The sequence below is a fragment of the Myxocyprinus asiaticus genome, chromosome 9 (genome assembly GCF_019703515.2).
Source record: "Myxocyprinus asiaticus isolate MX2 ecotype Aquarium Trade chromosome 9, UBuf_Myxa_2, whole genome shotgun sequence".
Taxonomy (NCBI): Eukaryota; Metazoa; Chordata; class Actinopteri; order Cypriniformes; family Catostomidae; genus Myxocyprinus; species Myxocyprinus asiaticus.
The window spans coordinates 27,348,550-27,375,546 of NC_059352.1; the positions used below are offsets into that span (position 1 = coordinate 27,348,550).

The following is a 26,997-nucleotide window of genomic DNA, read 5'->3' on the forward strand; positions in this document are numbered from 1 at the left end:
AAATGTCGATGACAAATTATCAGAAAGTGTCTCGCTTTTTGACATTTCATATCTCATCACAAAGACTTTATATTTACTGATATCACAGACTACTACACTGCATTTAATAAAAAAAAAATAATAATGTGGTTCTACTGTGATAACATGGATAAAAAAATAAAAAAATAAGAAGCTACAGTGTAAATTTTAAGAAATTGTATGCTACAGTATAAGGACAGATGGCAACTTTTGTGCACAATAGTATCTATAATGGAGAAAGTTCATAATATTTAAATTGCATTGCTCAAAAGACACAACATATATGTCACCATTTTAATAACACAAATGTAAAGCATCCAGAACAAATTCTTCTCACTTACAGTGGAGGAAAATATTGCAGTCAGTGCTAATGACAGTGAGTTTTCATAAAGGCACTTTATTATTATTATTATTATTTTTGTATATAAAGGCTTAACAAATTGTTTGACACTCTGCTGTAGAAAAAAAAAATCAAGAAGGCTGTGTGAATGTAGCAATTACTGAGAATCTGGGAAATTCCAGCACTATGTTCTGCTGTAATAATAAACCTTAAACCATCAAGCAAATATGACTTGTGCCATATCTTTATGTGTGCACCAAGTGGCCTGTAAGAAGCCTCTTGATGGGGCAGGATATCAGCACAGGTACAGATATAAAGAAAAGGCATAAATACAAATTACCACCAGAGAGTTTTTATGGTAATTCTTGCATTTCAACAGTTAGATGGCACAATAAAAGGCACATTCTGCAGGGGCATAAGTACAAATAACATACAAAAACAATATATTTCTACTCAGGAAGTCGTAGGAGGAGTGACTAAATTATTTTGAATGTTATGACACACCCAAAGGAAATGACTGTATAACATTGTAATTTAAAAAGTTTTTTTTTTTTTTTTTTACATTATGAAGCCATCTACAGATTTATTATGAATCATTTATACTATTAAGATTTGTGGCAAATCTGAAGTTAAATTGTGAAATGATGATCAAATGAAATGAATGAACAATCTTACCTAAAAACAGCTAAAACGAAAGCAAAGAAATACACTGAAGAACGCTAATTCGTTTAGAAGCAATGTAACAAGATTTAACTGCAAGTTTTGTTGGACATTGAAAGGTACAGATACATTTTTTTTAAGAACAGCAATGATAAACTGCTTTTGTTTTAAAATATCTTAAGTTATCTTACATAAGTATAAACTATTCATGCTTAGCTGGTACAAGAGAATTACTTAGTGTAAACATTCATTAGAAGACTCAAGGCAACCTCAGAAACCAACACTGCCTCGTGCTAAGCAATACCCCAGCTTATTTTGGTTGCCTATGACGGACATTAGTCCCACATATGCCTCAATAAGGATGGGTTGATTCAGCTCAAGAACCCCATTAGCTTTTCCAGGTACAGGCTTCTTGCTGTGGGCTTTCTGGGCTGCCAAAGTCAGCTGCTCCCTGAAGTTGTTGATCTAAATAATAGAGGCAATACAGAAAATATTTAATTTATTTAATATACAATAATATACATTTACACAAAAACAGCCATTTGTTAAAGAAATAGTTCACCCAAAAAACAAAATTCTATTATAATTTACTTACCCTCATGTCGTTCCAAACCTGTATGGCTTGCTTACTTATGTGGAACACAAAAAGAGATGTTTTGATGAATATAGCCCTCTGTCTTTTCAATACAATGTCAGTGAATAGTACCTCACTTTAAAACTAAAAAACGACCCAGAAGTATCATAAAAGTCCACGCGACTTGTGTGCCATATTTCAAGTCTTCTGAAAATATTCAAAAATGTTTTGGTAAGAAACAACACAGAATTTAAGTCATTTTTCAGCAAAAATCTTGATGTCTGTTGAGAATTTATGAGAGTATGAGAGAAACTTGTTTGATGTTTCAAATAAATAGATTTTTAATTTAATTGAAAAATAAAATGTTTAGATCAATATGCTAATACAATGAAAGATAGATATAGGAAGCCATATCTGTGCCAAATTCCACATGAACAGGTTTTCTCTCCAAGGAGTTTTGTCTCTCAAATTGTTTACGTTTAGTCCTTTAATCCACTGCTGCTAAAGCTAGCAAAGGGCCGCTGTTGTGTACAAACTCAACGCATTCAATAATACATTTCAAGACAGTCACTTATTTGGGAGGTGTTGTGTAGACTATTTTTCATGAGTCATTTAGCAGTCTGTAACTGCCTTAATAAATAGTTGCAGTTTAAAAGGGTCATCAAATTGTTGGATAACATGAACTGCATGTTCCCTGCAATATATAATATTTCTGCCCTTTTGAACGGAGAGCGAGGATTGCCCTGCGACTCCAAGTGCTCCAGTTACATTGAAGCGCTTCATTCTGCACTTTGGGATATTATTTTGTGCCGCTCTGTGTTGGAGCCTTTCTTGTTTCTAACTTTTTTTACTTCTAATGTTTTGTGCGATAAGAGGTTATAGTTATTTAGCCTTTTTATTTGTTTAGTATCCGTTAGTTACTCTGTTAAAAGGGCTGTGCCAGACAAAGCAACAACTAGTAGGAGTTAAGGCCCGAACGGTAACAATGGATTCCGATGGTGCTATTCACAGCGGGTCCGACAAATCATCTGGCAATAATCCAAAGTGGTCAAATTTTCTTTTTTTTTCAGACTGAGATGAAAACTGACTGACCAATGAGAAAAGAGCTTTTTGTAATTTTTCCAGAGTCGCTGCAGCTGCTTAATCCAGCGTGTTGGTGGCTCTAATCAACTGGCAAACACTGGCATAGGACATACAGCTGATACACACCGCCAAAAATTATATACTTAAAAATAAATAGTTGCAGTTCATGAACCCTTTGTACTGCAAACATAAACCCGGTCTGTTTTTGAAAGTTTGCTTATGTTTTTTGTCTTAATGTACATTATTTAATATGTATATCAATGTCTCTGTATATTCTCATGGCATTAAAAATAGCAGGGAGGTTCGGCAATTCGTTTGCACTAAACTCATAGTAAACAATCCCATAAAAAGATTTGTTACATGTAATGTTTTAGACAAACAAACTGCAGAACTACACTATTTTTATTGCAAGGACAATATAACAAAGTATTGCAATAATTTAAATAAAAGACTGTGAGCAGTGTTTTCATTTATATTATTTTTAATATATGCATCATATTTTTTACTATACTGTTTTTCTCAATGTACATTATTCCACGTGTATTTATATCACTGCACCTTGTGTTATATTATCCAGGCATTAATCTAGGCATTATCAAAAGAGAAGTTGAATTTGGGAGTCTGGAATATAGACCTACTTGTAGCAAAATACATGTGCAAATAAATATGAAACAGTGCTCTTTACTCATCTCACTCGCATAAAAAAAAAGACGGATAATATACTCCTCAAAAGTGCATCAACGTCATGGAAAAAACATAATGAAACAGTTTTGCCAAATTAGGAAAATAAATGCTTTAACAGTATTTATTATATTAATCTCTGGTCTCTGTTCACATCATATTATTTGAGTCCGAACCATTGTAACCACTGCTACTAGGTTACACAACCCCTTTAACTTGGTAACAACTCAAAAGGACATCAGCTGTATTAGTCTCTTTGGATGTACCACCAAAACTTTACATGCACAGAAAGATGCTTGTGTTTGTCTGCCATGAATGCATTAAATGTGCAATGATGTGATGAATGTTAGCGTCTGTCTGCTGCGAGCCTGCGGATGCATTGCAAGAGATGTGAAGAATAGGAGCTGCTCTCTGATGGTAATTTATTTGGAGACAAGCAGGTACGAGAAATAAATTATACCATAATAATTGCGATCGGGAGCTTGCAAAGACGTGAATTATACGTCATCACTAGTGGTTCACTTCTGCGACTGGGTACGATTGCGTTCATTTCAGCAGCGAACTGTGCCAGAGTTCACATGAACAATACCCCAGACCACTTTTTCAACCACAATCAGCGTTCACATCATCCAAACAAACCGAACTTTGACGTCATTTGAACCCGAGTGTGCACAAAAAGTGCTAGTGTAAAAGCACCCTAAGAAAAAGGGGTGAACACATTTAAATATATTGTAACATCAAATCGCAATATTTACAGAATCGCAATACTTTAAAAAATTGCTGTAAATTTTGAATCTGTAAATAAATACCATATTGGGAGGTATGTGGAAATTCTCAGCCCTAGTTCAGGCGAGAACTTTCCTTGTTTCTAGCGCTAAACAAAACAAGTTCTCTCGTTAACATGTGAGCTAAATGACTTAGGTTTCTTATCATCTAAACCTATTGCATGCCTTCAGAAGGCTTGGAATATGACGCACGAGACGCATGGACTACTTTTATGATGCTTTTGTTTTTTTTTTTAAGATTTAAAGTGAGGCACTATCCTCTGTCATTGTAGTGAAAAGAAAGAGGGCTATCTTTATTAAAACATCTCTGTTTTGTGTACCATAAGAAAGAAAGTAATATTGGTTTGGTATGAATTTTTATTTCTGGTTGAACTTTTTCTTTTAAAAAAATACTCCTTTGGATGAACCTCCATTTGTCAAATTGGTAGTTTCTGCCTGTCAAAACATTCTTGTTTTTGTTGTTTTTTTTCTTTTTGTCTACCGTTCTTCGTCTTTGTTGAACCTGCTGTTCACCTCAACAGGCGGGGTAGAATGTGAGGAATGGGAATGTGGCTGTGAAATTAGATGCCCCCGAGTACAAATGATTGGTTATACGATCTATGAGGTCACCTGCATAAGACCTTTCAATCACACCTTGAACTACATCAAGTTCCCCAAAAATACATAAAACATTTGGGATTCAAAATCTAATTAAAACCTGGAAATAAACAGAACATTTCAAGATTTTGTCAAACAAAGAAACATTTTGACGTAAAATGAATAAGAAATGTTTTTTGATTCTGCACTTTTTTTTAGGTCACTATTCAAATAAGCAAATTTGTGACATTGGCCATGTTAACTTCTTTGTACAAAAGGTCAGATTTCCTTGCTTCTATTGAAGTAAAGTGGAACATCATGCTCTTATGGAAATCATGCAGGGATAACAAGGATCATCAGGTTTTACACAAACTTGTTGGGTCCATGCCAGCTCAATAAAAAAGAAACAACAACAAAACTTTTCACTCATATTTTGCTGATAATATAATATTTAATGAAAAAAGAGACTATTAAAAAAAAAAAAAAAAAAATCTAAATAAAAGCATTTTCACAAATGGACTCTTGAAGTGACTTTTGAAGACTGTACATACTTACAGGTGCATCTCAATAAATTAGAATGTCGTGGAAAAGTTAATTTATTTCAGTAATTCAACTCAAATTGTGAAACTCTTGTATTAAATAAATTCAATGCACACAGACTGAAGTAGTTTAAGTCTTTGGTTCTTTTAATTTTGATGATTTTGGCTCACATTTAACAAAAACCCACCAATTCACTCTCTCAAAAAATTAGAATATGGTGACATGCCAATCAGCTAATCAACTCAAAACACCTGCAAAGATTTCCTGAGCCTTCAAAATGGTCTCTCAGTTTGGTTCACTAGGCTACACAATCATGGGGAAGACTGCTGATCTGACAGTTGTCCAGAAGACATTCATTGACACCCTTCACAAGGAGGGTAAGCCACAAACATTCATTGCCAAAGAAGCTGGCTGTTCACAGAGTGCTGTATCCAAGCATGTTAACAGAAAGTTGAGTGGAAGGAAAAAGTGTGGAAGAAAAAGATGCACAACCAACCGAGAGAACCGCAGCCTTATGAGGATTGTCAAGCAAAATCGATTCAAGAATTTGGGTGAACTTCACAAGGAATGGACTGAGGCTGGGGTCAAGGCATCAAGAGCCAGCACACACAGACGTGTCAAGGAATTTGGCTACAGTTGTCGTATTCCTCTTGTTAAGCCACTCCTGAACCACAGACAACGTCAGCGGCGTCTTACCTGGGCTAAGGAGAAGAAGAACTGGACTGTTGCCCAGTGGTCCAAAGTCCTCTTTTCAGATGAGAGCAAGTTTTGTATTTCATTTGGAAACCAAGGTCCTAGAGTCTGGAGGAAGGGTGGAGAAGCTCATAGCCCAAGTTGCTTGAAGTCCAGTGTTAAGTTTCCACAGTCTGTGATGATTTGGGGTGCAATGTCATCTGCTGGTGTTGGTCCATTGTGTTTTTTGAAAACCAAAGTCACTGCACCCGTTTACCAAGAAATTTTGGAGCACTTCATGCTTCCTTCTGCTGACCAGCTTTTTAAAGATGCTGATTTCATTTTCCAGCAGGATTTGGCACCTGCCCAAACTGCCAAAGCACCAAAAGTTGGGTAAATGACCATGGTGTTGGTGTGCTTGACTGGCCAGCAAACTCACCAGACCTGAACCCCATAGAGAATCTATGGGGTATTGTCAAGAGGAAAATGAGAAACAAGAGACCAAAAAATGCAGATGAGCTGAAGGCCACTGTCAAAGAAACCTGGGCTTCCATACCACCTCAGCAGTGCCACAAACTGATCACCTCCATGCCACGCCGAATTGAGGCAGTAATTAAAGCAAAAGGAGCCCCTACCAAGTATTGAGTACATATACAGTAAATGAACATACTTTCCAGAAGGCCAACAATTCACTAAAAATGTTTTTTTTTTATTGGTCTTATGACGTATTCTGATTTTTTGAGATAGTGAATTGGTGGGTTTTTGTTAAATGTGAGCCAAAATCATCACAATTAAAAGAACCAAAGACTTAAACTACTTCAGTCTGTGTGCATTGAATTTATTTAATACACGAGTTTCACAATTTGAGTTGAATTACTGAAATAAATGAACTTTTGCATGACATTCTAATTTATTGAGATGCACCTGTAAATGGGAGTAGACTGTCCTGTGCTATACTATAGTTACCAAACAAATTTTTGAAGTAGAGTCTTTTGAAAGAGATCTGTCCATACAGATCCTCAAAACTATTACTTGGACTTTATTTATTTTGGATTGACTGAACTGTACAGCAAATTGTACTACCTTAGGTAACCTTGCCTCTGCCCCTTCAAGTGCTCTTCCTATGAAATCTTTATCATGAAATTTGAATGTTGCACCTAGCATATTATCTGAACACGTCATTTGTTCCAAAACTGACTTTGTGGATTCTTACACCACCACTGTAAGTCCTCTGGCAGTCTGTGTAATATTTATGAGTAATGGCATTTGAAATTGGTTAGGTGAGCTCATATAATGGTTGGGTTGTTAAGTCTAATAGTTTGACTAAAAAAGGAGAAGATCTTATAGAAATATGCCAGAGGTGAGGCATCAGAGCTGAAGTGATAAATGTATTTTGAGTGATGCATTACAGGTTATAGTACTCTCACCTCACACAGATGGCCCAGCTGCTCGTTTGCACTCCTGACAGGGTGATAGGCAAATGTAGTGAAAGGATAGTCAACAGAAAAAGGATTCCAACGGGAAGTAAATGATGGCTCTCTGAGCTTGTCCCAAAACACCCGCACCCCCTTGCCCTCTCTCCTGAAAAAGAAACACACAACAATAGCACTGATAGAGAAGTGAGATTCATAAGTCTGAGTTCACACTGGGATTTAAAATCTAATTTAAAGTCACATGACATTTAAAAATAATTCAAAGAAAGAAACATTAGTGAAGAAATATTTAAGATTCTGCCCTTTTTCTAGGTCACTATGTAAATTTGCAACAACCATGCTACAGTAACTCATTTGTACAAAAGGTTAGATTTTCTTGCTTCCATTGAAGCTCACAATATGCTATTTGGAACATTCTTAATTCATGCTGGATAAAATGGATCATCAGGTTTGGCCTTAAACGTATGAAGTTAATGTCAGCTTGAGTGCATGGTGTCATTAAAGCAAAAGGGGGATGTACCAAATCCAAATAAATTCTCAAATTGATTTCACTGAAAATGTTATGCTGAAAATATAATTTGGGTAACCTAAGGTTGTATTCATTAACATTAATTTACATTGATAGTTAACATTAACTAACAATACACAATACTTTAGTAGCATTTATTAATCTTTGTTAGTGTTAATTTCAACATATACTAATATATTTAAAAAAAAAAAAGTTGTATATCTTAAAGGGATAGTTCACCCAAAAATTAAAGTTCTGTCATCATTTACTCATGCCCATGCCATCCCAGATGTGTATGACTTTCCATCTTCTGCTGAACACAAAGATTTTTATCTCAATATATCTCAGCTCTGTAAGTCCTTACAATGCAAGTTAATGGTGGCCAGACATTTGAAGCTACACAAATCACATAAAGGCAGCATAAAAGTAATCCATATGAAGCCAGTGTTTAAATCCATGTCTTCAGAAGCGATATGATAGGTGTGGGTGAAAAACAGATCCAAATTTAAGTCCTTTTTTTACTCTAAGTGTATGTCTCAATCAGCTCCCTGGTTCAGTATTCAGGGCACTGATCAGGGAGTCGGTCATTTTAAGGGCTGGCTCAACCGCAAAATCGTTCCAGTGAACTGAAACGTTCTCTCCCTAAAAAAATCCCACAGAGCACCGTGAAAACCAGGGAGCATCGTTGCTCACTATGTTCCCTTACCGGAAACGTCTTTCAAGTCGTTAGAAGATGAGTACAAGTGTAAATATACACTTGTATGATGTCAAAGCCTTATTTTCTCTTTAAAAGATATGTTGTTTGTAATGTCTTTCATCCATAATGACCATGAAAGAGAAACATTCTTTTAAATATTAGAGTTTTTAAAAGTAGGTTTAAAATACACTCCTTTGTATTTGTATTTCTTTATTTAATGTAATTTATCTTTCATAACACTGTACATTTGAATATCTCCAAGAAAGTGAACAATAGTATAATTTTGCAGCGATTGTGTTGATTAATAACAGCTGTGCTTTAGTACGCGAGCTCGTTATCGTGTCACAATCAATTGAGTCATAAGTGTCCCAATGTTCAGTGGATGAACACCCATGCCAGTGCCCTGATTTGCTGATTGAGACACACCTTAAATCTCTACTTTCACTTTCACATCTGAAAGTCACATGGCACCTGTTTAGTTTCACTTTCACAGTTGAAAGTGAAAGTGTAGATAGAGACTAGGTAAATGAACAGTGTATGTGCCGTCAGCCTTCTGAGAGAATTGTATCATATTATTTATGTTTATTATGGTCTGAAATGTTGGGCCATTGGCCATGATGCTTGCTTTCAAATCCGGTGTGCGAGTACGGCGGCTTGTCTCAGTGGAGGAACGGTTACACGCTTCCCCATTCTTTACACGTGGTGACACGGGACAGAAACGGGTTTCTCGAGGAGAAGCGAGAGTAGAGCGTAATTTTGGCATTTAACGAGAGCGTTTACAAGTGACAGGTGATCGTTATTGCTCCACTCCCCTCTTGTACTTGTTTCAGTCGGCAGCCTGGGCTGTTAATTTCTGGCTACAATAGAGCACAAAAGTCTGGTTCTGGAAGTAAAATTCCCACTCATTTATCCCATAGACTTATTGATTTTTAATGATAGCTACGAGGTTGTTCACCAATAGTATATGCTTTCGTTGAAGCCATCTGTACTACATTGTTTAAAAATCTTGTTTGATAGCGGAATACATGGTAAACAACTACATTACCCATGGTACAACAGGGAAAGATCCACCAATCAAGAGAACCGCGGGCAACAAAACCTGCGAAACGTGACTGAGCAAACGCGCGCTCCCATTACGCACTGTGAATGACACTGTTTACGCACTGTGATTGAGTCGATCTCCCTTCACCCTTAAACTACTTATATATTTGTACATATCGGAATATTTTGCAATAAACATAAAATATATTGTTTCTATACTTATAATCAACAACCTAAAATCAATAGTTCCCTATCTGTCACTCACTCGACGTTGTGTCGATGTAGTGACACTAGGGGTCACTCTTGGGAGCCTGAGACACCTCTGGTCTTTGATAAAAGGCCAATGAAAATTGGTGAGTGGTATTTGCATGCCACTCCCCCGGACATACGGGTATAAAAGGAGCTGGAATGCAACCACTCATTCAGATTTTCTCTTCGGAGCCGAACGGTCATGCTCACTGAGCTGAATACTACTGTTCATTCACCTCTGCTGGATCTGACGGCGCATTTCAGTGGCTTCTCCCTCCTCTGCACTGGTGCACTGCAGAGAACACCCCTGGGTGCTTCGGCAGAAAAACTAGACAGTATATTTTCTGAAAGAGCCTTTTCCCCTCTAAAAGTGTATATATATTTCTCTAAAAGAGCGCACACACGGAATGTCTTTTTAAAGATGCCTTTCCGATTGTGTGTTATTCCTGGTTGAGGTCGTTATCTCTCAACTTCGGATGGTCATGATCGCTGTCTTTCGTGTCTGGGCGTGACCCACACGGAGGCAGCATTTGTGAATGGTTCATGTTCTCACTGCGAGAACATGACCATGGCAACGTTGCGGTCACGGCTTGCTTTCGTAAGAACCTCCCATTCCCCAGCATGCTCGTCTGCCCCAATCGGGCTTCTGGATGAGTACGCCGGCTCGTCTCACGGCAAGTCTGGCTTCTTGTTCGGGGCCCGCGAAGATGATGAGCTCTCGAGCGCAGCATCGGAGAGCGGGCTTGTCCAGTCGGACGCAGAAGCCTCAGCTGGGCTTCCCCCTTCGGGGACGATTGCCCAGTCACAGGCCGATGCCGAAATGATGGACATGCTTTCCCGGGCGGCCACGAGCGTCGGGTTAGAGTGGAACACTCCGCTCTCCCCTGAACCCTCGCTGCTTGATGATTGGTTTCTGGGCTCATGGCAAAACAGCCACGCCCCACTCCAGTGCCATTCTTCCCAGAAGTGCATGAGGAGCTGATGAAGTCATGGGAGGCACCTTTTACTGCCCGGCCCCGATTCCGCAATTCCCCTGCTCTCACTTCCCTCCTAGGGGCTATACGGTGATTCCCCCGGTGGATAAGGCGCTCGCAGTGCACCTATGCCCGCAGAATGCCACCACCTGGCACGGATGCCTTAAGCTCCCATCCAAGCCCTGTAGGCTCACGTCGTCCCTGACAGCTAAAGCCTACAGTGCTGCTGGACAAGCCGCCTCTGCCCTGCACGCCATGGCTCTCCTGCAGGTCCACCAAGCCAAGGCACTGAAAGAACTGCACGAGGGTAGTTCCGCCCCAGATTTGATGCAGGAACTGCGCTCGGCGACCGACCTCGCTCTCCGAGCGACGAAGGTCACGGCGCGGTCTCTCGGGGCTGAATCCCTCCAGACCGTGCCTCGTTCCCTCATGGGACCTTTCTGTAGTTCTTCAGGGTCTACAGAGAGCCCCCTTTGAGCCTTTGCAGTCAGCCGAGCATAAGGCACTCTCTTTGAAGACTGCCCTCCTGACTCTGGTCACTTCCATCAAGAGGGTAGGTGCCCTGCAAGCGTTCTCTATCAGCGAAACATGCCTGGAGTTCGGTCCGGGATACTCTCACGTGATCCTGAGACCCCGACCGGGCTATGTGCCCAAAGATCCCACCACCCCTTTTAGGGACCAGGTGGTGAACCTGCAAGCGCTGCCCCAGGAGGAGGCAGACCCAGCCCTGTCATTGCTGTGTCCGGTGCGCGCTTTACACATCTATTTGGATCGCACGCAGAGCTTTAGAATCTCTGAGCAGCTCTTTGTCTGCTTTGGTGCACAGCGGAAATGAAACGCTGTCTCCAAGCAGAGGATCGCCCACTGGCTCAATGACACCATAACTATGGCATATCTCGCCCAGGACATGCCGTCCCCGGTAGGGCTACGAGCCCATTGTACCAGAGGTGTAGCGGCTTCCTGGGCCCTGGCCAGAGGTGCCTCTCTAACAGACATTTGCAGAGCAGCGGGCTGGGCAACACCCAACACCTTTGCAAGGTTCTACAACCTCCGGGTGGAACCGGTTTCGTCCCAGGTAGTGGCACGCAACACAAGCGGATAAGCCCGGGATAGCTGGCCGGGTGTATCGCTTGTGCATAGCGTCTTCCATCTCCCTTGGAGCTGAAGACATGAGCCATTAATTCCCAGTAGTGTTCACAAACTTCGTTCCCTGGTTGACTTCCTCCGAGCCCTGTGGCAGTCGAGTTTTCGGAGAGACTCGCTACCGGCCCAGTACACATGCCAACTAAGAGTCCTGTTCTGGGGTAGGTGCTCCGCATGTGGTGGTTCCCTGTAAGGCTAACCCCATGCAATATATATCTTCCGCTAGTTCGTTTCCCTGTTGGCAAACTGCGTCTTCCTTGGGCAGAGCCCCTCTGCCCCAGTCTCCATGTTTGTAGTAACTCCTCCCCCATTGGGCAGGATCTACCTTGAAGACTCTCCACATGGTTGGAAAGACCATGTGACGTATTTTTCCACTTAAATATCCCCCCGTCACCGTCTTTTCAGCCCTTGGACCGACCTCTCATTTCTATGAGCAGGTGTTCCTTTAGAACTCGTCTCCAGGCGCGTCGTGGTCACGACAGATGCCTCCAAAACAGGCTGGGGCATGAGGTGTGGTCGAGTGAGTGACAGATAGGGAACGTCATGGTTACTTGTGTAACCTCCATTCCTTGATGGAGGGGACGAGACGTTGTGTCCCTCCTGCCACAACGCTGAACTACCCGCTGAAATGGCCGGACCTTATATTGGCTCCTCAGCATAAAACCTGAATGAGTGGTTGCATACCAGCACCTTTTATACCCGTATGTCCAGGGGAGTGGCATGCAAATACCACTCGCCAATTTTCATTGGCCTTTTATCAAAGACCAGAGGTGTCTCGGGCTCCCAAGAGTGACCCCTATTGTCACTACATCGACACAACGTCTCGTTCCCTCCATCAGGGAACGAAGGTTACACAAGTAACCATGACGTTTTGTATATTTGCATAGTTTTTTGTTCAATGACATCATTTGCAACGCTTCATGGGACTGTAGTTCATGCCCTCATTAAAGACGTTAAAGTACACAGCCTTGTACCCTTGCCATTATGTCTGATTTTCAAATACTTTTTTGCCTCAAAACAAAGTTTGTGATGTTGTGATTCAACTAGTAGCTGGTTGGTTTGGTTCATGGCTTACAACTCTTTTATGAAGGATTGAATGGGGAAAATACTTCCGAAACCTAGACAGCTGAAAAAGTGGGCAGTCACTGTTGCGCTCAATAGTGACACTGACGAAGGAAGGTTGTTGATTTTGTCAAAGTTGATGGACTGTGACATCATTGCCCCATGCTCTGTCTTGTGTTTCATGTCCTGTCTTTGAGTTGAGTGCATGGGTCCGGGTGTAAGTTACCACCATGTGCTCTCTGGTAATGTCATGGTCCTGTCACTCTGTCAGGTTGGGTATTTGTTTGACGAGACCGTAACATCATCATTCACTGTCTGTCTTGTGTTTTGTGTACATTCTTTGTGTGAGCGCACAAGTCCGGTTATTAGTTACTGCCGTGTGCTCTTCGGTTGGTCTTGTTTGTGTCTGGAGCATGGTGTCTGGATCCTGACTTCCTGTCTGGTTCGGTTTCAGTCTATGTCGGGATCCTGACACTCATGCTCCATGTTCTGTTTGTTTGTTCTTTCTCTCCCTCATGCGTCTCTCTCACTGATTGTTCCTATGGGAACACCGATCATGCCGCTAATTAACGTACTAACAGCACCTGTCTTCCCGCTGATTCCCTGTCCATTTAAAGCCTTTGTTGTGTCATTGTCGTGGCTGGATTGTTGAATGTAGTTTGAATGTAGTTTGTTATAGTGTATTGTCTGTTATCATTACAGAAAGCTGTTTGATGTGAAGTAACTTACCTCAGTCTCTCTGCCTAGTTGGTCCTGTCTTGTGTATCTGTTTGGTTGCCCGTCTCTGCCCACATGTCGGGTGTGTGGATGCCTTCCAATTTGCTGTGCGCGTGTTCTCTGTGCTCACTAATCTTCAACAGAGGATTCCTCGTCTCTTCCCGTGTGTCGGGAGTGTGGTTGCCTTCCAGTTTGCGGCATGTCAGCAGCGCTTCAGCAGAGGTTTCCTTGCGGCTCTGCTCCTCGCCATCATGACTCATGCGATCGCCTGCGGGAGCACTCATCGGAGGATTCCTCATAACTTTGCTGAAGTTATTATTTTGAATTGTTAATAAATCTTTTGAACTGTTCCTCTGCTCTTTGGGTCTCTTTATCTTGCTCTCGATCTGTGACAGAACAATCCAGCCATGATGGACCCAGCGGAGGAATCTACTCTTTGCTCTGCCCTGTCTCAGCAGGGAGCTTTACTGGGATATCAGCAGGATCAAATCTCTGCTAATAACCGGGCTCTGGAGATGAAGGCGTTGTAGCTCGCTGAGCTCACCTCTGTCATACAACAACTCCACCAGTCTCCCGATGCCGGCCTCACACAGAAAACGTCCTCACTGGCTCCGGTGATTCCCCACGTTGCTGGACACTCCAAGCCCTGCCCTAATCCTCCAGCCCTGTTCTCAGGTGAGGCAGACTCTTGTTACACCTTCCTTGCACAATGTTACTTGTACTTCTCGTTGCAGCCCTCTGCTTTCCTGTCGGAGTCAATGGTGGTGGCATACGTCATCACGCTCCTCACCAGAAGGGCCATGTGGGACAACGGACTTCCCTATTGCATGTCGTTCCTAGCATTCGCCATGGAGCTCTGCTGAGTGTTGATCTGGCCCTGTCGATCTGGCCACGGAGACTGTTCCCCAGTCCATGTCGGTCCTCACAGCAACGGAAGCTGTTCCCCAATCCATGTCGGTCTTCACAGTACGGAGGCTGTTCCCTTGTCACTGCCAGTACTGACAGCCACGGAGTCTGTTCCCCAGTCTCGGTCGGTGCTCACGGCTACGGAGGCCGTTCCCCAGTTTCTGTTGGTGCCCACGGCCATGGAGGCTGCTCCCCACTTGCAGCTGCCAGTGCTCATGGCCACGGGGGCCATTCCCCAGTCTCTGTTGGTACCCACGAACACATAGGCTGCTCCACAGTTGCAGCTGCCAATGCTCACAGCTGTGGAGGCCATTCCCGTCACATCCAGCGTCCACGGTCACAGTGGTTGTTCCCCTGCTGTGACCAGCACCCACACATGAGCTTACCATGGCTCCACCCCCTGACCTTTCCACGACTCCGCACCCTGACCCTTCCATAGCTCCGCCCCCTGAGCCACTCCCTCATGAACCCTGTCCAGCGGCTGCCACCCAGTTCACTGCCCCCTGTCCAGTGGCTACCGCCCAGTCCTCCGACCCCTGTCCAGCTGCTGCCGCCCAGTCCTCCGACCGCTGTCCAGTGGCCGCCGCCCAGTCCTCTGACCACTGTCCAGCGGCCGCCGCCCAGTACTCTGTCCCCTCTGCCCTGAGGCCGCCAGAACCCGCCTCTGCCCTGAGGCCTCCTCCCAGGCCTCCGGACCATGCCCCTTTACTTCAACTCCCTCCCTGGTTTCCCTCCCTTTATGCTATGTTTTCTGTTCTTTGTTAGTGCTCATTTTGTTTGTCTTGTTTTTTGTTTGATGTTCCCGTTTGGGATGCCAGGAGGCATCCCTTTGGGGGAGGGGGTAGTGTTACAGTCCTGTTACCTTGTCAGGTTGGGTTTATGTCTGACGGGACTGTGACATCATCGCCCCATGTTCTGTCTTGTGTTTCGTGTCCTGTCTTTGAGTTGAACGTACGGGTCTGGGTGTGAGTTACCGCTGTGCACTCTCCGGTAAAGTCACGGTCCTGTCCCTCTGTCAGGTTGGATTTTTGTCTGATGGGACATCATCGCTTCCTGTCTGTCTGGTGTTTCGTGTACATTCTTTGTGTGAGCGCACGGGTCCGGTTGTGAGTTACTGCCATGTGCTCTTCGGTCGGCCTTGTTCGTGTCTGGAGCATGGTGTCTGGATCCTGACTTCCTGTCTGGTTCGGTTTTGGCCAGTGTTGGGATCCGGAAACTCATGCTCCATGTTCTGTTTGTTTGTTCTTTCTCTCCCTCATATGTCTCTCACGCTGCCGGCGTGCGTGATCAGTGTTTCCATGGGAACACTGATTGGAATTAACGTACTAGCAGCACCAGTCTCCCCGCTGATTCCCTGTCCATTTAATGCCTTCATTGTGTCATTGTCGTGGCTGGATTGTTGAATGTAGTTTATTGTGTGTTATCTTTAGAGAAAGCTGTTTGATGTGAAGTAACTTATCTCACTCTCTCAGCCTATTTGGTCCCGTCTCGTGTATCAGTTTGGTTGCCCGTCTCTGCCCATGTGTCGGGTGTGTGGTTGCCTTCCAGTTTGCTGTGCCTGTGTTCTCTGCACTCACTAATCTTCAACGGAGGATTCCTTGTCTCTGCCCACGTATTGGGAGTGTGGTTGCTTTCCAGCTTGCTGTGTGTCAGCTGCGCTTCAGCTGAGGTTTCCTCGCGGCTCTGCTCCTCGCCGTCATGGCACGTGCCATGTCATGAGCCTGTGGGAGCGCTCATCGGAGGATTCCTCTTAATTCTGCTGAAACTATTATTCTGAATTGTAAATAACTCCTTTGAACTGTTCTGTGACAGATCTGAGACCTGTGCAGTCCTTTTTTCTTAAATTATGATGCAATATTTTAAAGCTTGTGACATTGTACACGCTGCTGCAAAATTTTCTTAACCTCCTTGATTGGCCCTGTGTACTAACGATCTGCAGCTAAGTTCAGAATCTATCATGGCAGACAAAATTAAATTAATCGCAGGTGAAGGTTTTAATTATGGGTTAAAGGTTTAATCTCTAATTTGTTAAACCGTTTATAAAATTAAGTGGTGCAACACAACTCAAATTAAAATAAAACTTAGATCAACAAACCCTGGATTAGCTCTAAACTCTTAGAGTAAACCAGTAAAAAAGGTTCTGTTTCTCACCCACACCTATCATCTATCGCTTGTTAAGACATGGTTTTAACTACTGGAGTCATATGGATTACTTCTATGTTTCCTTTATGTGATTTTTGGAGCTTTAAAGGTCTGGCCACCATTCACTTGAATTGTAAGAACCTACAGAAGTTAAATATTTTTCTAAAAATCTTTATTTGTGTTCAGCAGAAGGAAGAAAGTCATACACATTTGGGATGGCATGAGGGTGAGTAAATGATGAGAGAATTTTAATTTTTGGGTGAACTATCCCTTTAACATTTGTCAATGCATTATGAACTAACACAAACTAACAATGAACAGTAGTATTTTCATAAATCAACATTAACAAAGATTAATAAATGTAGTAAAAATATTGTGCATTTATTAATGTTAACAAAAAGAACCTTATTGTAATGTGTTGCCATTATTTGTAACAGAATATATGTATGCAAAATTTGATGCAAAATAGAAGCATTTTCACAAGTGGACTTTTGGATGTCACTGTGCATTGTAACACATTGCCAATAAACTGTGATGTACTGAGTAATGTTTAGTAGGAGAACAAGATGAGAGCATAGCAAAACACTGGGACAATGCAGACGTGCAGCAAAAACAATAAGAATGTATTTCAAACTCAGTGAAATAAAACTACTGTGCTTGTTGCATGGGTTTGCTGAAGCATGCACAACAGTCACTTGAGTGTACAGTACATAAATATCAACAGGTGGCACACATCTTTTGTTGCTACATCTGCAAACCCTTAAAAAGAACTGCATTATGTGCTCAATGATTCATACACTTGTGCTTGCAATTAGGTCAGCTTGACCCTAGGCCCCCCAGCTTTCCTCTCCCAGCGCTCTCTCCATGCCAAAACTGTCAGGTCGCCTTCTTTATGCACAAGCTAATGTAATGTTTGCTGAGCTTAGAGGCAATTCCCTCTACTCATCAGAGTTTCTTTCATTCCCCGTCTTTCTCTTTTGCCATTTTAAGTAAATACATTTTAATGAAAAGCCTAGAGGGGATGTCTTTAGTATTTTCCTGGCTGATAAAACCTCAGAAGACAAGAGAGAGCCTGGCAGCTAACACAGGGCTTTTAAACCTCCAAATATTCACTCTTTGAAACTGTGCTGGCACCCTTCCATATTTTACAAGCATCTTTCACAATAGACTATATACCCTTTCTTTATCAGTTATGGTATGAAAGGTTGTGATTCCTGTAACTGTCAATACAGTACACAATACAAGAATATAAACTCTCTTTCCTTTTATAACAATGCATTTGTTAGTATTTTCAATTACATGGATACTGATATGAGGGAGAATTAGAAAACATGCTTTTATTTTTTACTTCTCTTTGGAACTATTAATAACCAGAAAATCTGGGAAATTTGAGGAATTTAATAGCCATTTCCTTAATTTCTAAATTCAGGAACTTGATTCTAAATTGAAATGCAAGTGAAAGAAGTTACGCTTCACTGCTGACATTTGATGAATGATAGGTCTTTTGAGAAAAAAACTTCTCCTGTGCCTTGCTGAGACTGATGTGCCTTGGCACCTAAGCATATGTAACCAGTGACCTATCGGTACTCCTTTACTCTTGTACAGACAGACTGGGCCCCATAACTCAAGCGTGTACTGTAGTCACTACAAAGCATTCACTGTGTAGCCACAGGAGGTCTCAACAGTGCTTTTGTGTTTTTCTGAGTTGATCTGATCGATGGATACATTCAGCCTGAGAGTTCAAACATCAAATTCCTTTTCACTCGCATTCACTCTCCCCTGTTCTCAGTTTTCCCCAAAACTCTGTTCCGGTTCGCTTTTCTATTTGATCTCACTAGGTTCTTCTAAATAATAATAAAAATACTGCCCTATGAAAATTTACTATAGTTCTTTTGTAGTAAACATTATTTAACACCATAGTGGTATTTAATGTAATGCAGTAGTAACCACAAGAAAAACGCTAAAATCGGTCTGTGCTTAGCGAACTTCAAAACACTGCCCCGAATAGCCAAAGCGGTAAGTGCTGTTGGTCGTATGGGCAAGTTTTTTCCATTTTCTAGTTGAAATGTCCAACGAGGGGTGCCAAAGCGAGTTGTTTTCAGCTCTACAGGATGTTATAAGGTATTATAGATAATGCAAATGCGATTACTTCCTGGTTTCAATATGGGATGCGAACCCAGGTCTCCCACGCTGCTGATGCAACACACTTTCGGTGATGCCACATGGTAAGGTAAACACATTTGAGCCACTGCAAAAATGGCTGATGGGAGATGCCGTTTTACAGTGAGTCAGCATAAAGAGGCCAATCGTAGGGTACTGGAAGTCTCGGAAACAACATGCCGATTTACCGTGTGATTATGTTGACCATGGACAGTTATGAAATGAAATATTAGAATAAATAAAAATATTAGCCAAAATACATTAAAAAATTATAACTACAACTTATTAAAAATCTGAATAAACCAAAATACACACACACACACACACACACACACACACACACACACACACACACACACACGTTGGTGCGGCTATCCTTATGAGAACTCTCCATAGACATAATGATTTTTATACTGTACGAACTACAGATTCTATCCTCTAAACCTTACCCTCACAAAAAACTTTCTGCATTTTTACATTTAAAAAAAACATTGTTTAGTATGATTTTTAATTGTTTTGAATTATGGGGACACTAGAAATGTCCTCATAAACCATATTTATAGCATAATACCCTTGTAATTACCAGTTTGTAACCTAAAAAAATGTCCTCATAAACCACCCAAACCTATATACACACACGCACACACACACACACACACACATCCATATTGGACTTGTAATAAAATGAAAGTCATTTGCAGTAGTTGTATGGTGGAATTTTCAATTTAATTATCATCAAAGCTCAACAAATATGAAATATTACCAGTGACACATACAGATAATGAAATGGCCATCAGAGACTGCAGCAGGCTAGTGGCAAATCTATATTTTATTTATTATTCAGGAACTGAATAGCCTACATTTGGAAATTAAAACATGCAATTTAAGCAAATTCTGCATACTCAAAATCTGAGATCAAATTAATGCCAAAAATACATGATTACATTTTCTTCTCAACTGACAGGCCTAAAATGTACAAATAATCTGCCTTCCCAATAATAACTTTTTTCCACGTAGGTGGGCCGAATGTTGGGAATGCTGGAGCTAATAAGTAGAACACAGAAGTTGTGCATTATTATATTTATAGAGACTCACTCTAAAATATTTATTTTAACCCTCGGGGGCGACGGACCCGCCGGTGCATCCTGCTGGATTTTTTCCTCATATCAGCGGAATCAACTTAAAATACTCAGTCATTTGTGGGCATACAGATAAGTGTAAGACATCATTAGAGACTATAAAGGGTCTACTTTTTTTTGTGTACGCTCACAATAACAACAAAACCTTGTGCTTTTGTAAAATAAAAAAAATAAACAGGGTGCGCTTTCAGCCGTCTCTGTCTCCACGAGCATCGTTCTGAAACACGTCACAAAAATGAACAGAAACTCTGTGAATATTTATCGCACAAACATGAAACATATGTCTAAAGAAAGCTTAAAATGTTAAAATTTCAAACAAATATTCTCCTGCAATGTAATCTGTATGAAACAAAGAGATGTACAGTTTCTCCTGGCTCAGCTAATTATCCCTAATGAGATCACACCCACCAGCAGAGCGCGCTATTCATACGGTAATATGCTGAGGCGATCAATGCAAATGGTAAACACCCCCAAGGACTGAGCCGAAGATACAATTTCGGATAAGTAAGTAATTTAGTTTTACTTACATATTAGTTGACATGCTATTTTATATAAACATGGACATATTTTACTAGTTGGACTATTTCCAGACTTGCTAGCCAGTATTCAGAGTATTGAAATTTGAAATATGTCCTAATAGGCAAGTTTTAGTTACATTTAAATGTTTTGGCAAAAGCAAGTATTTAAATTGTATGCTGTATGATATAAATATGATATGTAATATGAAATGAAAATAATATGAATGTTTAGATTATATTTTAACTAGTTTTTATGCTGCCTCATTATCATCAATGATGCTTGTGCTTGCAAATATCTGTTCGGGTGTAAATGTGTAAAATGTGCTGTAAATATGCCCATATTAGAAAATCAGCATATTAGAATCATTTCTGAAGGATCATGTGACACTGAAGACTGCAGTAATTTTAGCCATTAATATGTTTTTAAGCAAATGAAAAAAAAAATCACAATGTCAAGACATGTCAAAACTTCTCCAGGGCCCAAAACACCCTCAGACCCCAGAGGGTTAAACTCTAACATTGTTTTTTTTTCATTTTGCTGATTTCCCAAAATTGTAACCTTAAAGAAATAGTTCACCCAAAAATTTAAATTCTCTCATAATTTACTCACCCTCATGCCATCCCAAATGTTTATGACTTTCTATCTTTTTTGCCAAAATTTTTAAGCTCCGAAAAGCACATACTTTATAGACATCATTTAAGTAATCGATATGACTCCAGTGGATTAATTAATGTGTTCCGAAACGAAATGCTAGGTGTGTAAGAAATAATCAATTTTTAAAACTTTTTTTTACTAAATGGATTACTTTTATGATGGCTATATGTGCTTTTTAAAACCTAAAAATGTTGGCATCCATTCACTTACATAGTATGGACCTACAGTACAGAGCTGTGATATTCTTTGAAAAATCTTAATTTGTGTTCTGCAGAAGAAAGAAAGTCATACACATCTGGGATGGCATGAGGGTGAGTAAATGATGAAAGAATTTTCATTTTAGGGTACACTATCCCTTTAAGTTGTTCTATTCTAAATGAAACCTTCTGAAAACCTTATACATCTCGTATGTACTTGCATCTTTTTATGTTTAAATCTTTAACTTAATTTATTGTTTGGGATGTTAAAGGTGTTTCATTTGCAACTAATTCATTTCAATGAATGCTGCAGATAAGCTCTTTTGTTTTCAGTACACACAAGGGTGACAGTGCTTGGAATCATTACACTAATAAATGGAGACAGATTTCCACCTCCAACACAGTTGATTTGACCATGCTGTGTACACTGAGAGAGGAGCTGCTTAAATTGTGCGTGTTGCATGTCCAAGTGTGTTGTACTTTGGCAAAATCAACAGACTCCTGAACACACCTTATGCAGGACCAGTGGCTGCCAAACACACATACCTTAAGGGTACAGAAAAACAGGGACTCAAACAGAGAAAAAACATAACTACAGGGCAAGGCTGTGTCTCCTGCTCACCCGGTGCTGCCTGTGTTTACACTAACACTCTCAGACCTTGACAATGGCTGCCGAGGTCTTGGTGGCTACACCCTGCTGAATAAACTCTTGTGTTGAGAGAAAAAGAGGGAAAAGGTGATTATGGTGAGGCACAAAGCCCGGCTCAGAGAAAGGACCGAAAACCTGACTGTTTGTGTAGAGTATATAGGGTTTGTGTATATATGGTAAAAAGCGTACAATGTCCTTTGTGTGTAGATGAGCATGTGCACATGCCCGCATTGTTTGTGTAAAAGCAGTTGTATATTTTAGTGTGTGTGCGTGTGTGCGAGTTCACTCCAGATCTCCAGGTGATTCCAGAGGTAAACTATCAGCACACGAGGGCCAGTTGAGACAGGTAGAGGGCTGGGCTGCAGCAGCCAGCGGGGCTGAGACATTTACTGTTTATGGTACAGGCTTGAGCTTTCACTGATCACTGCCACGAGTCTCTCTCTCTCTCCCTCTCCCTCTCTCACACACTCATATACACACACATGGTTTCATTCCATCACTCGACATGATTGAGAAAGATTGAGAGGGGAGGGAGAGGGAGGGATGAAAAGAATAGGTGAAAGATAGAAGGTGAAAACAGTGAAAAATGGATGCTAGGATCTGTCATGCATGACGCACAAGATTTCCTGAGATACGTTACACACAGTGCAAAGTAGTAATGGATTACAAGTAATCCAGATTACATAACCAGATTACAAAAATCAAGTACTTGTAATTGGATTCAATTACATTTTTAAAATACTCATAATCAGACTAGTTTTTTTTTTATAGATTACATGATTACATATTAGCAAGGCAACAGCAGTAAATTGCTAATAATTTATTGATCATTTTCATATTATCATCATCATATTCTTAACCCCGAAGCGCAATAGTCTCACGGATGAACATTTTGAGCATGTGCTCCTTTTACTTTACAACAGTAAGATATGCACCTCAGCTAAGGAATAGATGATGGACTATAACTTAGTAAGTGTTAAAAGTAAGTGTGTCAGAGTTTTGAGCTGTTAGCTTTGACCTAGCATTGTCATTGCTGTTGATTTCATGTTCATTACTGTTTGTTCATGTAATGTTTCTACTGTTTTATGCACCTAAAATGAACTATGGTTTCATCTTTTTTATTTTATTTGTTACTACCTCACCAATGGTGTGCAGCTCACATATTGAACTTAATTACTTCAAAGGATCTAGTGGATGCCATCTCTAAGGGTCCTGCCTGCAGGGTACACAATACTTCAACTGCAAAATGTGCAGCAATATGGGACAAAGCCCATCGCTCTACTGCTGCTGCAGTGGAGTCCACTGCATGAAACTTGACATAAAACTTAACACAACTGTTCCTTGTGTGACTCAGTGGAACTCTGCTGTTTTAAAATATATTCTGCTCTTTTAGAATATTCTTGCTGTTCAAATGATAATATATTGCACCTCAGCTTTGGAATAGGCAATGGACTATCAGTAAGCAGTAAGGGTTAAAAGTGTTTCAGTTTTTTTAGATGAACGCTTTGACTTAGGCAACGTCATTGCTGTTGATATTATGGTCATTCTTGTCTGTTCATTTTATGATCGTTTTATGTTGATTTTATGGTCATTAATGTTTGTAATGCTGCTATTGTTTTATGCATTTAAAACAAACTTGATGTCTCAGTGTTTTGAATTATAAACTTTGGACATGCACTGTCATTACCGTTAGATTTAATGTTTATTTCATTCATGTAATGTTTAATGCACTTTTTAAAAATGTCAAAAGGAGCTCTTTTTCACAGCTGTCAAAAACAGAATTAGTTTGAAAGTGATCAAAAGTAATCAGATTATATTACCCCAAAAATGTAACCTATAAGATTACGTTACAGACTGCATTTTCTTTGTCATGTAACTTGTAATCAGTACCTGATTACAATTCACAAGTAATCCACCCAACACTGGTTACACACAGGGGTGCATTCCTAGAAATACAGTCACAGTAAATGTTATGTTTCCTGCTGGCCATATAACTGGCATGACACTTGTAGGAATGTTTCTCAAGCACAAAGATGCACAAATGAACACAAACAGGAACAAACACACTCCAATGTATCCTAGTGCAGCTCAAGCAGGTGGACTAGCAAAAAAGTAGTTCATATAAAACTGAAACTTCTGTCATCACTGATTCACCCTCATGTTGTTCCAAAAGGAGATGTTGGGCAGAATGTTAGCCTCAGTCAATAATTTTTTCACATAGTGAAGTGAATGGTGACTGAAGCTGTCATTCTGCCTAACATCTCCATTTGTCTTCCATGGATCAAAGAAAGTCATATAACATGAGGGTGAATAAATGGTGACAGAAATTTAAATTGTTTCTGAACTGTTCTTTTTAACTGGTGAAGCAGGTTGACCAAGGGTGCGTTTCCCACACAACGATGTAACTCACTGCTTAACCAGATAGTACGAACACTGGAAAAATCAACTATCAAGTGACGACTGTTTCCCCAAAACCGTTGAAACTACATTGCACATCCATTGTTCAAACCACATTAGTTCAACAACAGAGCCGTCATTGATGACGTTACGCAGGGGGTGGAGTAATAACTTGAACATTAAATAATATAAGCTCATTTACACGTACACCAGAAAGCCGTTTAATGTGAGAAAGCTAATGAAGATAGGAAAGCTGCATGCACTGTGTAGATACATATGCTGCAATCGATGGGTTTCCCTCTACATCAAACTTCGGGGTTCCCCCAACGCACTTGAGCACATACGCACAAGGCACTTATTTGTTAACATAACACATAAAAGCTGTGTTCTTCGACTGAAACCGTATGTGTTAAAGCGCTTTCTCTTAAAAGCTTTTAATTCCTTTAATTGCTGCATTAGTGTTTACATGATGTTTCAGAACAACGCTTTCTGCAAAACGCCTAAATGAGCCATTTTCTTAAATACATGTAAACGTGGTCAAAGTGTTGACAGAATTAAAGATTTATATGGTATAAAATATATAGAATCCTGAAAGTGAAATGATGTCCACACAGCAAACTAACAAGGAACCATGCTTCTAACCACAGGTAAAAGAGCTGTAATTCCAACCACACAAATTTCGATGCTGTTTGCGAATGTTTGTTGGAACTATGCTTTCAGGAAACACCAAATCGTTTAAGTATGTTGGTAACGATGGAACTTGCGACCATGGTTGGCTAACAACGCTTTTGAGAAACGCACCCCAGTACGATTTTTCTGGTGATGCTGGTTGCCAAAGGAAGACTTGCTGGTTTACTTTATTAATGGAATTTTCCGGGTTTAATACAAGTTAAGCTCATCAACAGCATTTGTGGCATAATGTTGATTACCACAACTTAAAAAAAAAACAAAAAAAAAACAAGGTTATAAATTGGGAACTTACAATAGAAGTGAATAGGGGTTCCTAAAATCTGTTACCCAGATTTGTTTTTTTTGAGAAAAGGAGGGACAGGTCAAAATACATTTTTGTGATAAATCAAAATTATGCCACAAATGCTGTAAATTGTGCTTAACTTAATATCCCATGCTCCAGCAATGCTGGTCATTTCAGTTGGGTATTCTTAGCTAAGCTTTGGTGCAGTGTCTTGAAATTCCTGTAGCGGTCTGCTGCACTTTGTATGGCTGAGGACTGGTAAGTCAACACACTAGATGAATATCAGAGGCCTGCTACAGCTGACAGGGCAAGTGGTTCGCAAAGTGCCAGAACTAACAAACGAATCCCCAGATTGCTCATTAGGTTGTACGATTGAGCAGCTCTGCAATTTTTACACCTCTCTGTGGCGGGTCATCCACGAGCCAGTCTTTCACTGAGTAGAACTGAATAACTGATGGACAGGGAAAATTAAATACATCCAAGTCATACACAAATTTTCGGAGTACACTGAAAATCTTTTGTGGTGAAGTAAATATAGAAGAAAAGATTAAGTACTTTCTGCATTGAATAAGTTATGTTAAGTGTGAACTTGAAAATATTAAGTAAATCCTACAATTCAAACATGTAAAAATTAATGCTCTAGCTTATAAGTAAATATTAGTTTATCTTTACAATGCGTCATTATGTATGAATCCTAAAGGAGAAAACATTGTCATATTTGCTACTTTGAGTAAATTTCACAGGTAAATAAAATAAGTAAATTTGAGTTAACTTCCAAAGCTGGTGTTCCTAGCATGCACTGGGCTTGAATAATTAATGAGCTTGCATAGTTTCACTGTTTGCAAGTTGATTTACACCAATTTCATTGTTGATTTTGTTGTTATGGTTGGTAACTTCTTGTTTTGTGATGTCTGAAGTTCGTTTTCAAAATTACCTGTTCATGATCAAAAAATTCATCAGTTGTTACCGTCTTCGTGTTTTACGCACCAAGTGTTCAGGTCTGTGTGTGCAGCTCTGAATCTTGTTTCTAATATCATTATAGAAAGGTGATGTTGTTTATTAGACAACAAATCATTCATTAAGCTTCCCTGTGGAAGGCTTCCATGTGTCATGTTGTACATGATTAAGTATGTTAAAAAAAACATTGAAATGCCAGTACACTTTTAAAAGCATGGCTTAATTCATTGCTTGAATAAAATGTACAAACAAAAAGTGCGTACAATTTACTTGATAGTATTGCAAAGTAAACTCTACTTGAGAAATTCTAATTAAAGCCACCAAGAATTGTGTATAGCCTTTACTTGAAATTATGGTATGTTAAATTTACTAGCAATGTCTGCATGGGAAATGTTTCCTTTTTTATGGAAACCTCACTCAAAAAAAAAAAAAAAAGGAAAAAAAAAGTCACTGTAAGAGTAGGGCTGGCCAATATATTGAATAATGACAATATATTCAGTTATGATTTAAAAATAAATAATATAATATAGAATTATAATTTAAATTAAATG

At 40.2% G+C, this 26,997-nt stretch overlaps 1 protein-coding gene across 1 annotated transcript in view; it reads right to left on the reverse strand.

Annotated features, from left to right (window-relative positions):
* Positions 1–394: 394 nt before the first annotated feature.
* The window catches only part of LOC127446367 (tumor protein p63-regulated gene 1-like protein), a 50,107-nt gene continuing 23,504 nt past the window's right edge, over positions 395–26,997 (reverse strand). The window contains exons 5-6 of the mRNA XM_051707260.1: positions 7,357–7,510; positions 395–1,483 (exon numbers count right to left, since the gene is read on the reverse strand). Coding sequence (XP_051563220.1) covers positions 1,289–1,483; positions 7,357–7,510 — 349 coding nt within the window. The 3' untranslated portion in view covers positions 395–1,288. The remainder of the gene's footprint in view (positions 1,484–7,356; positions 7,511–26,997) is intronic.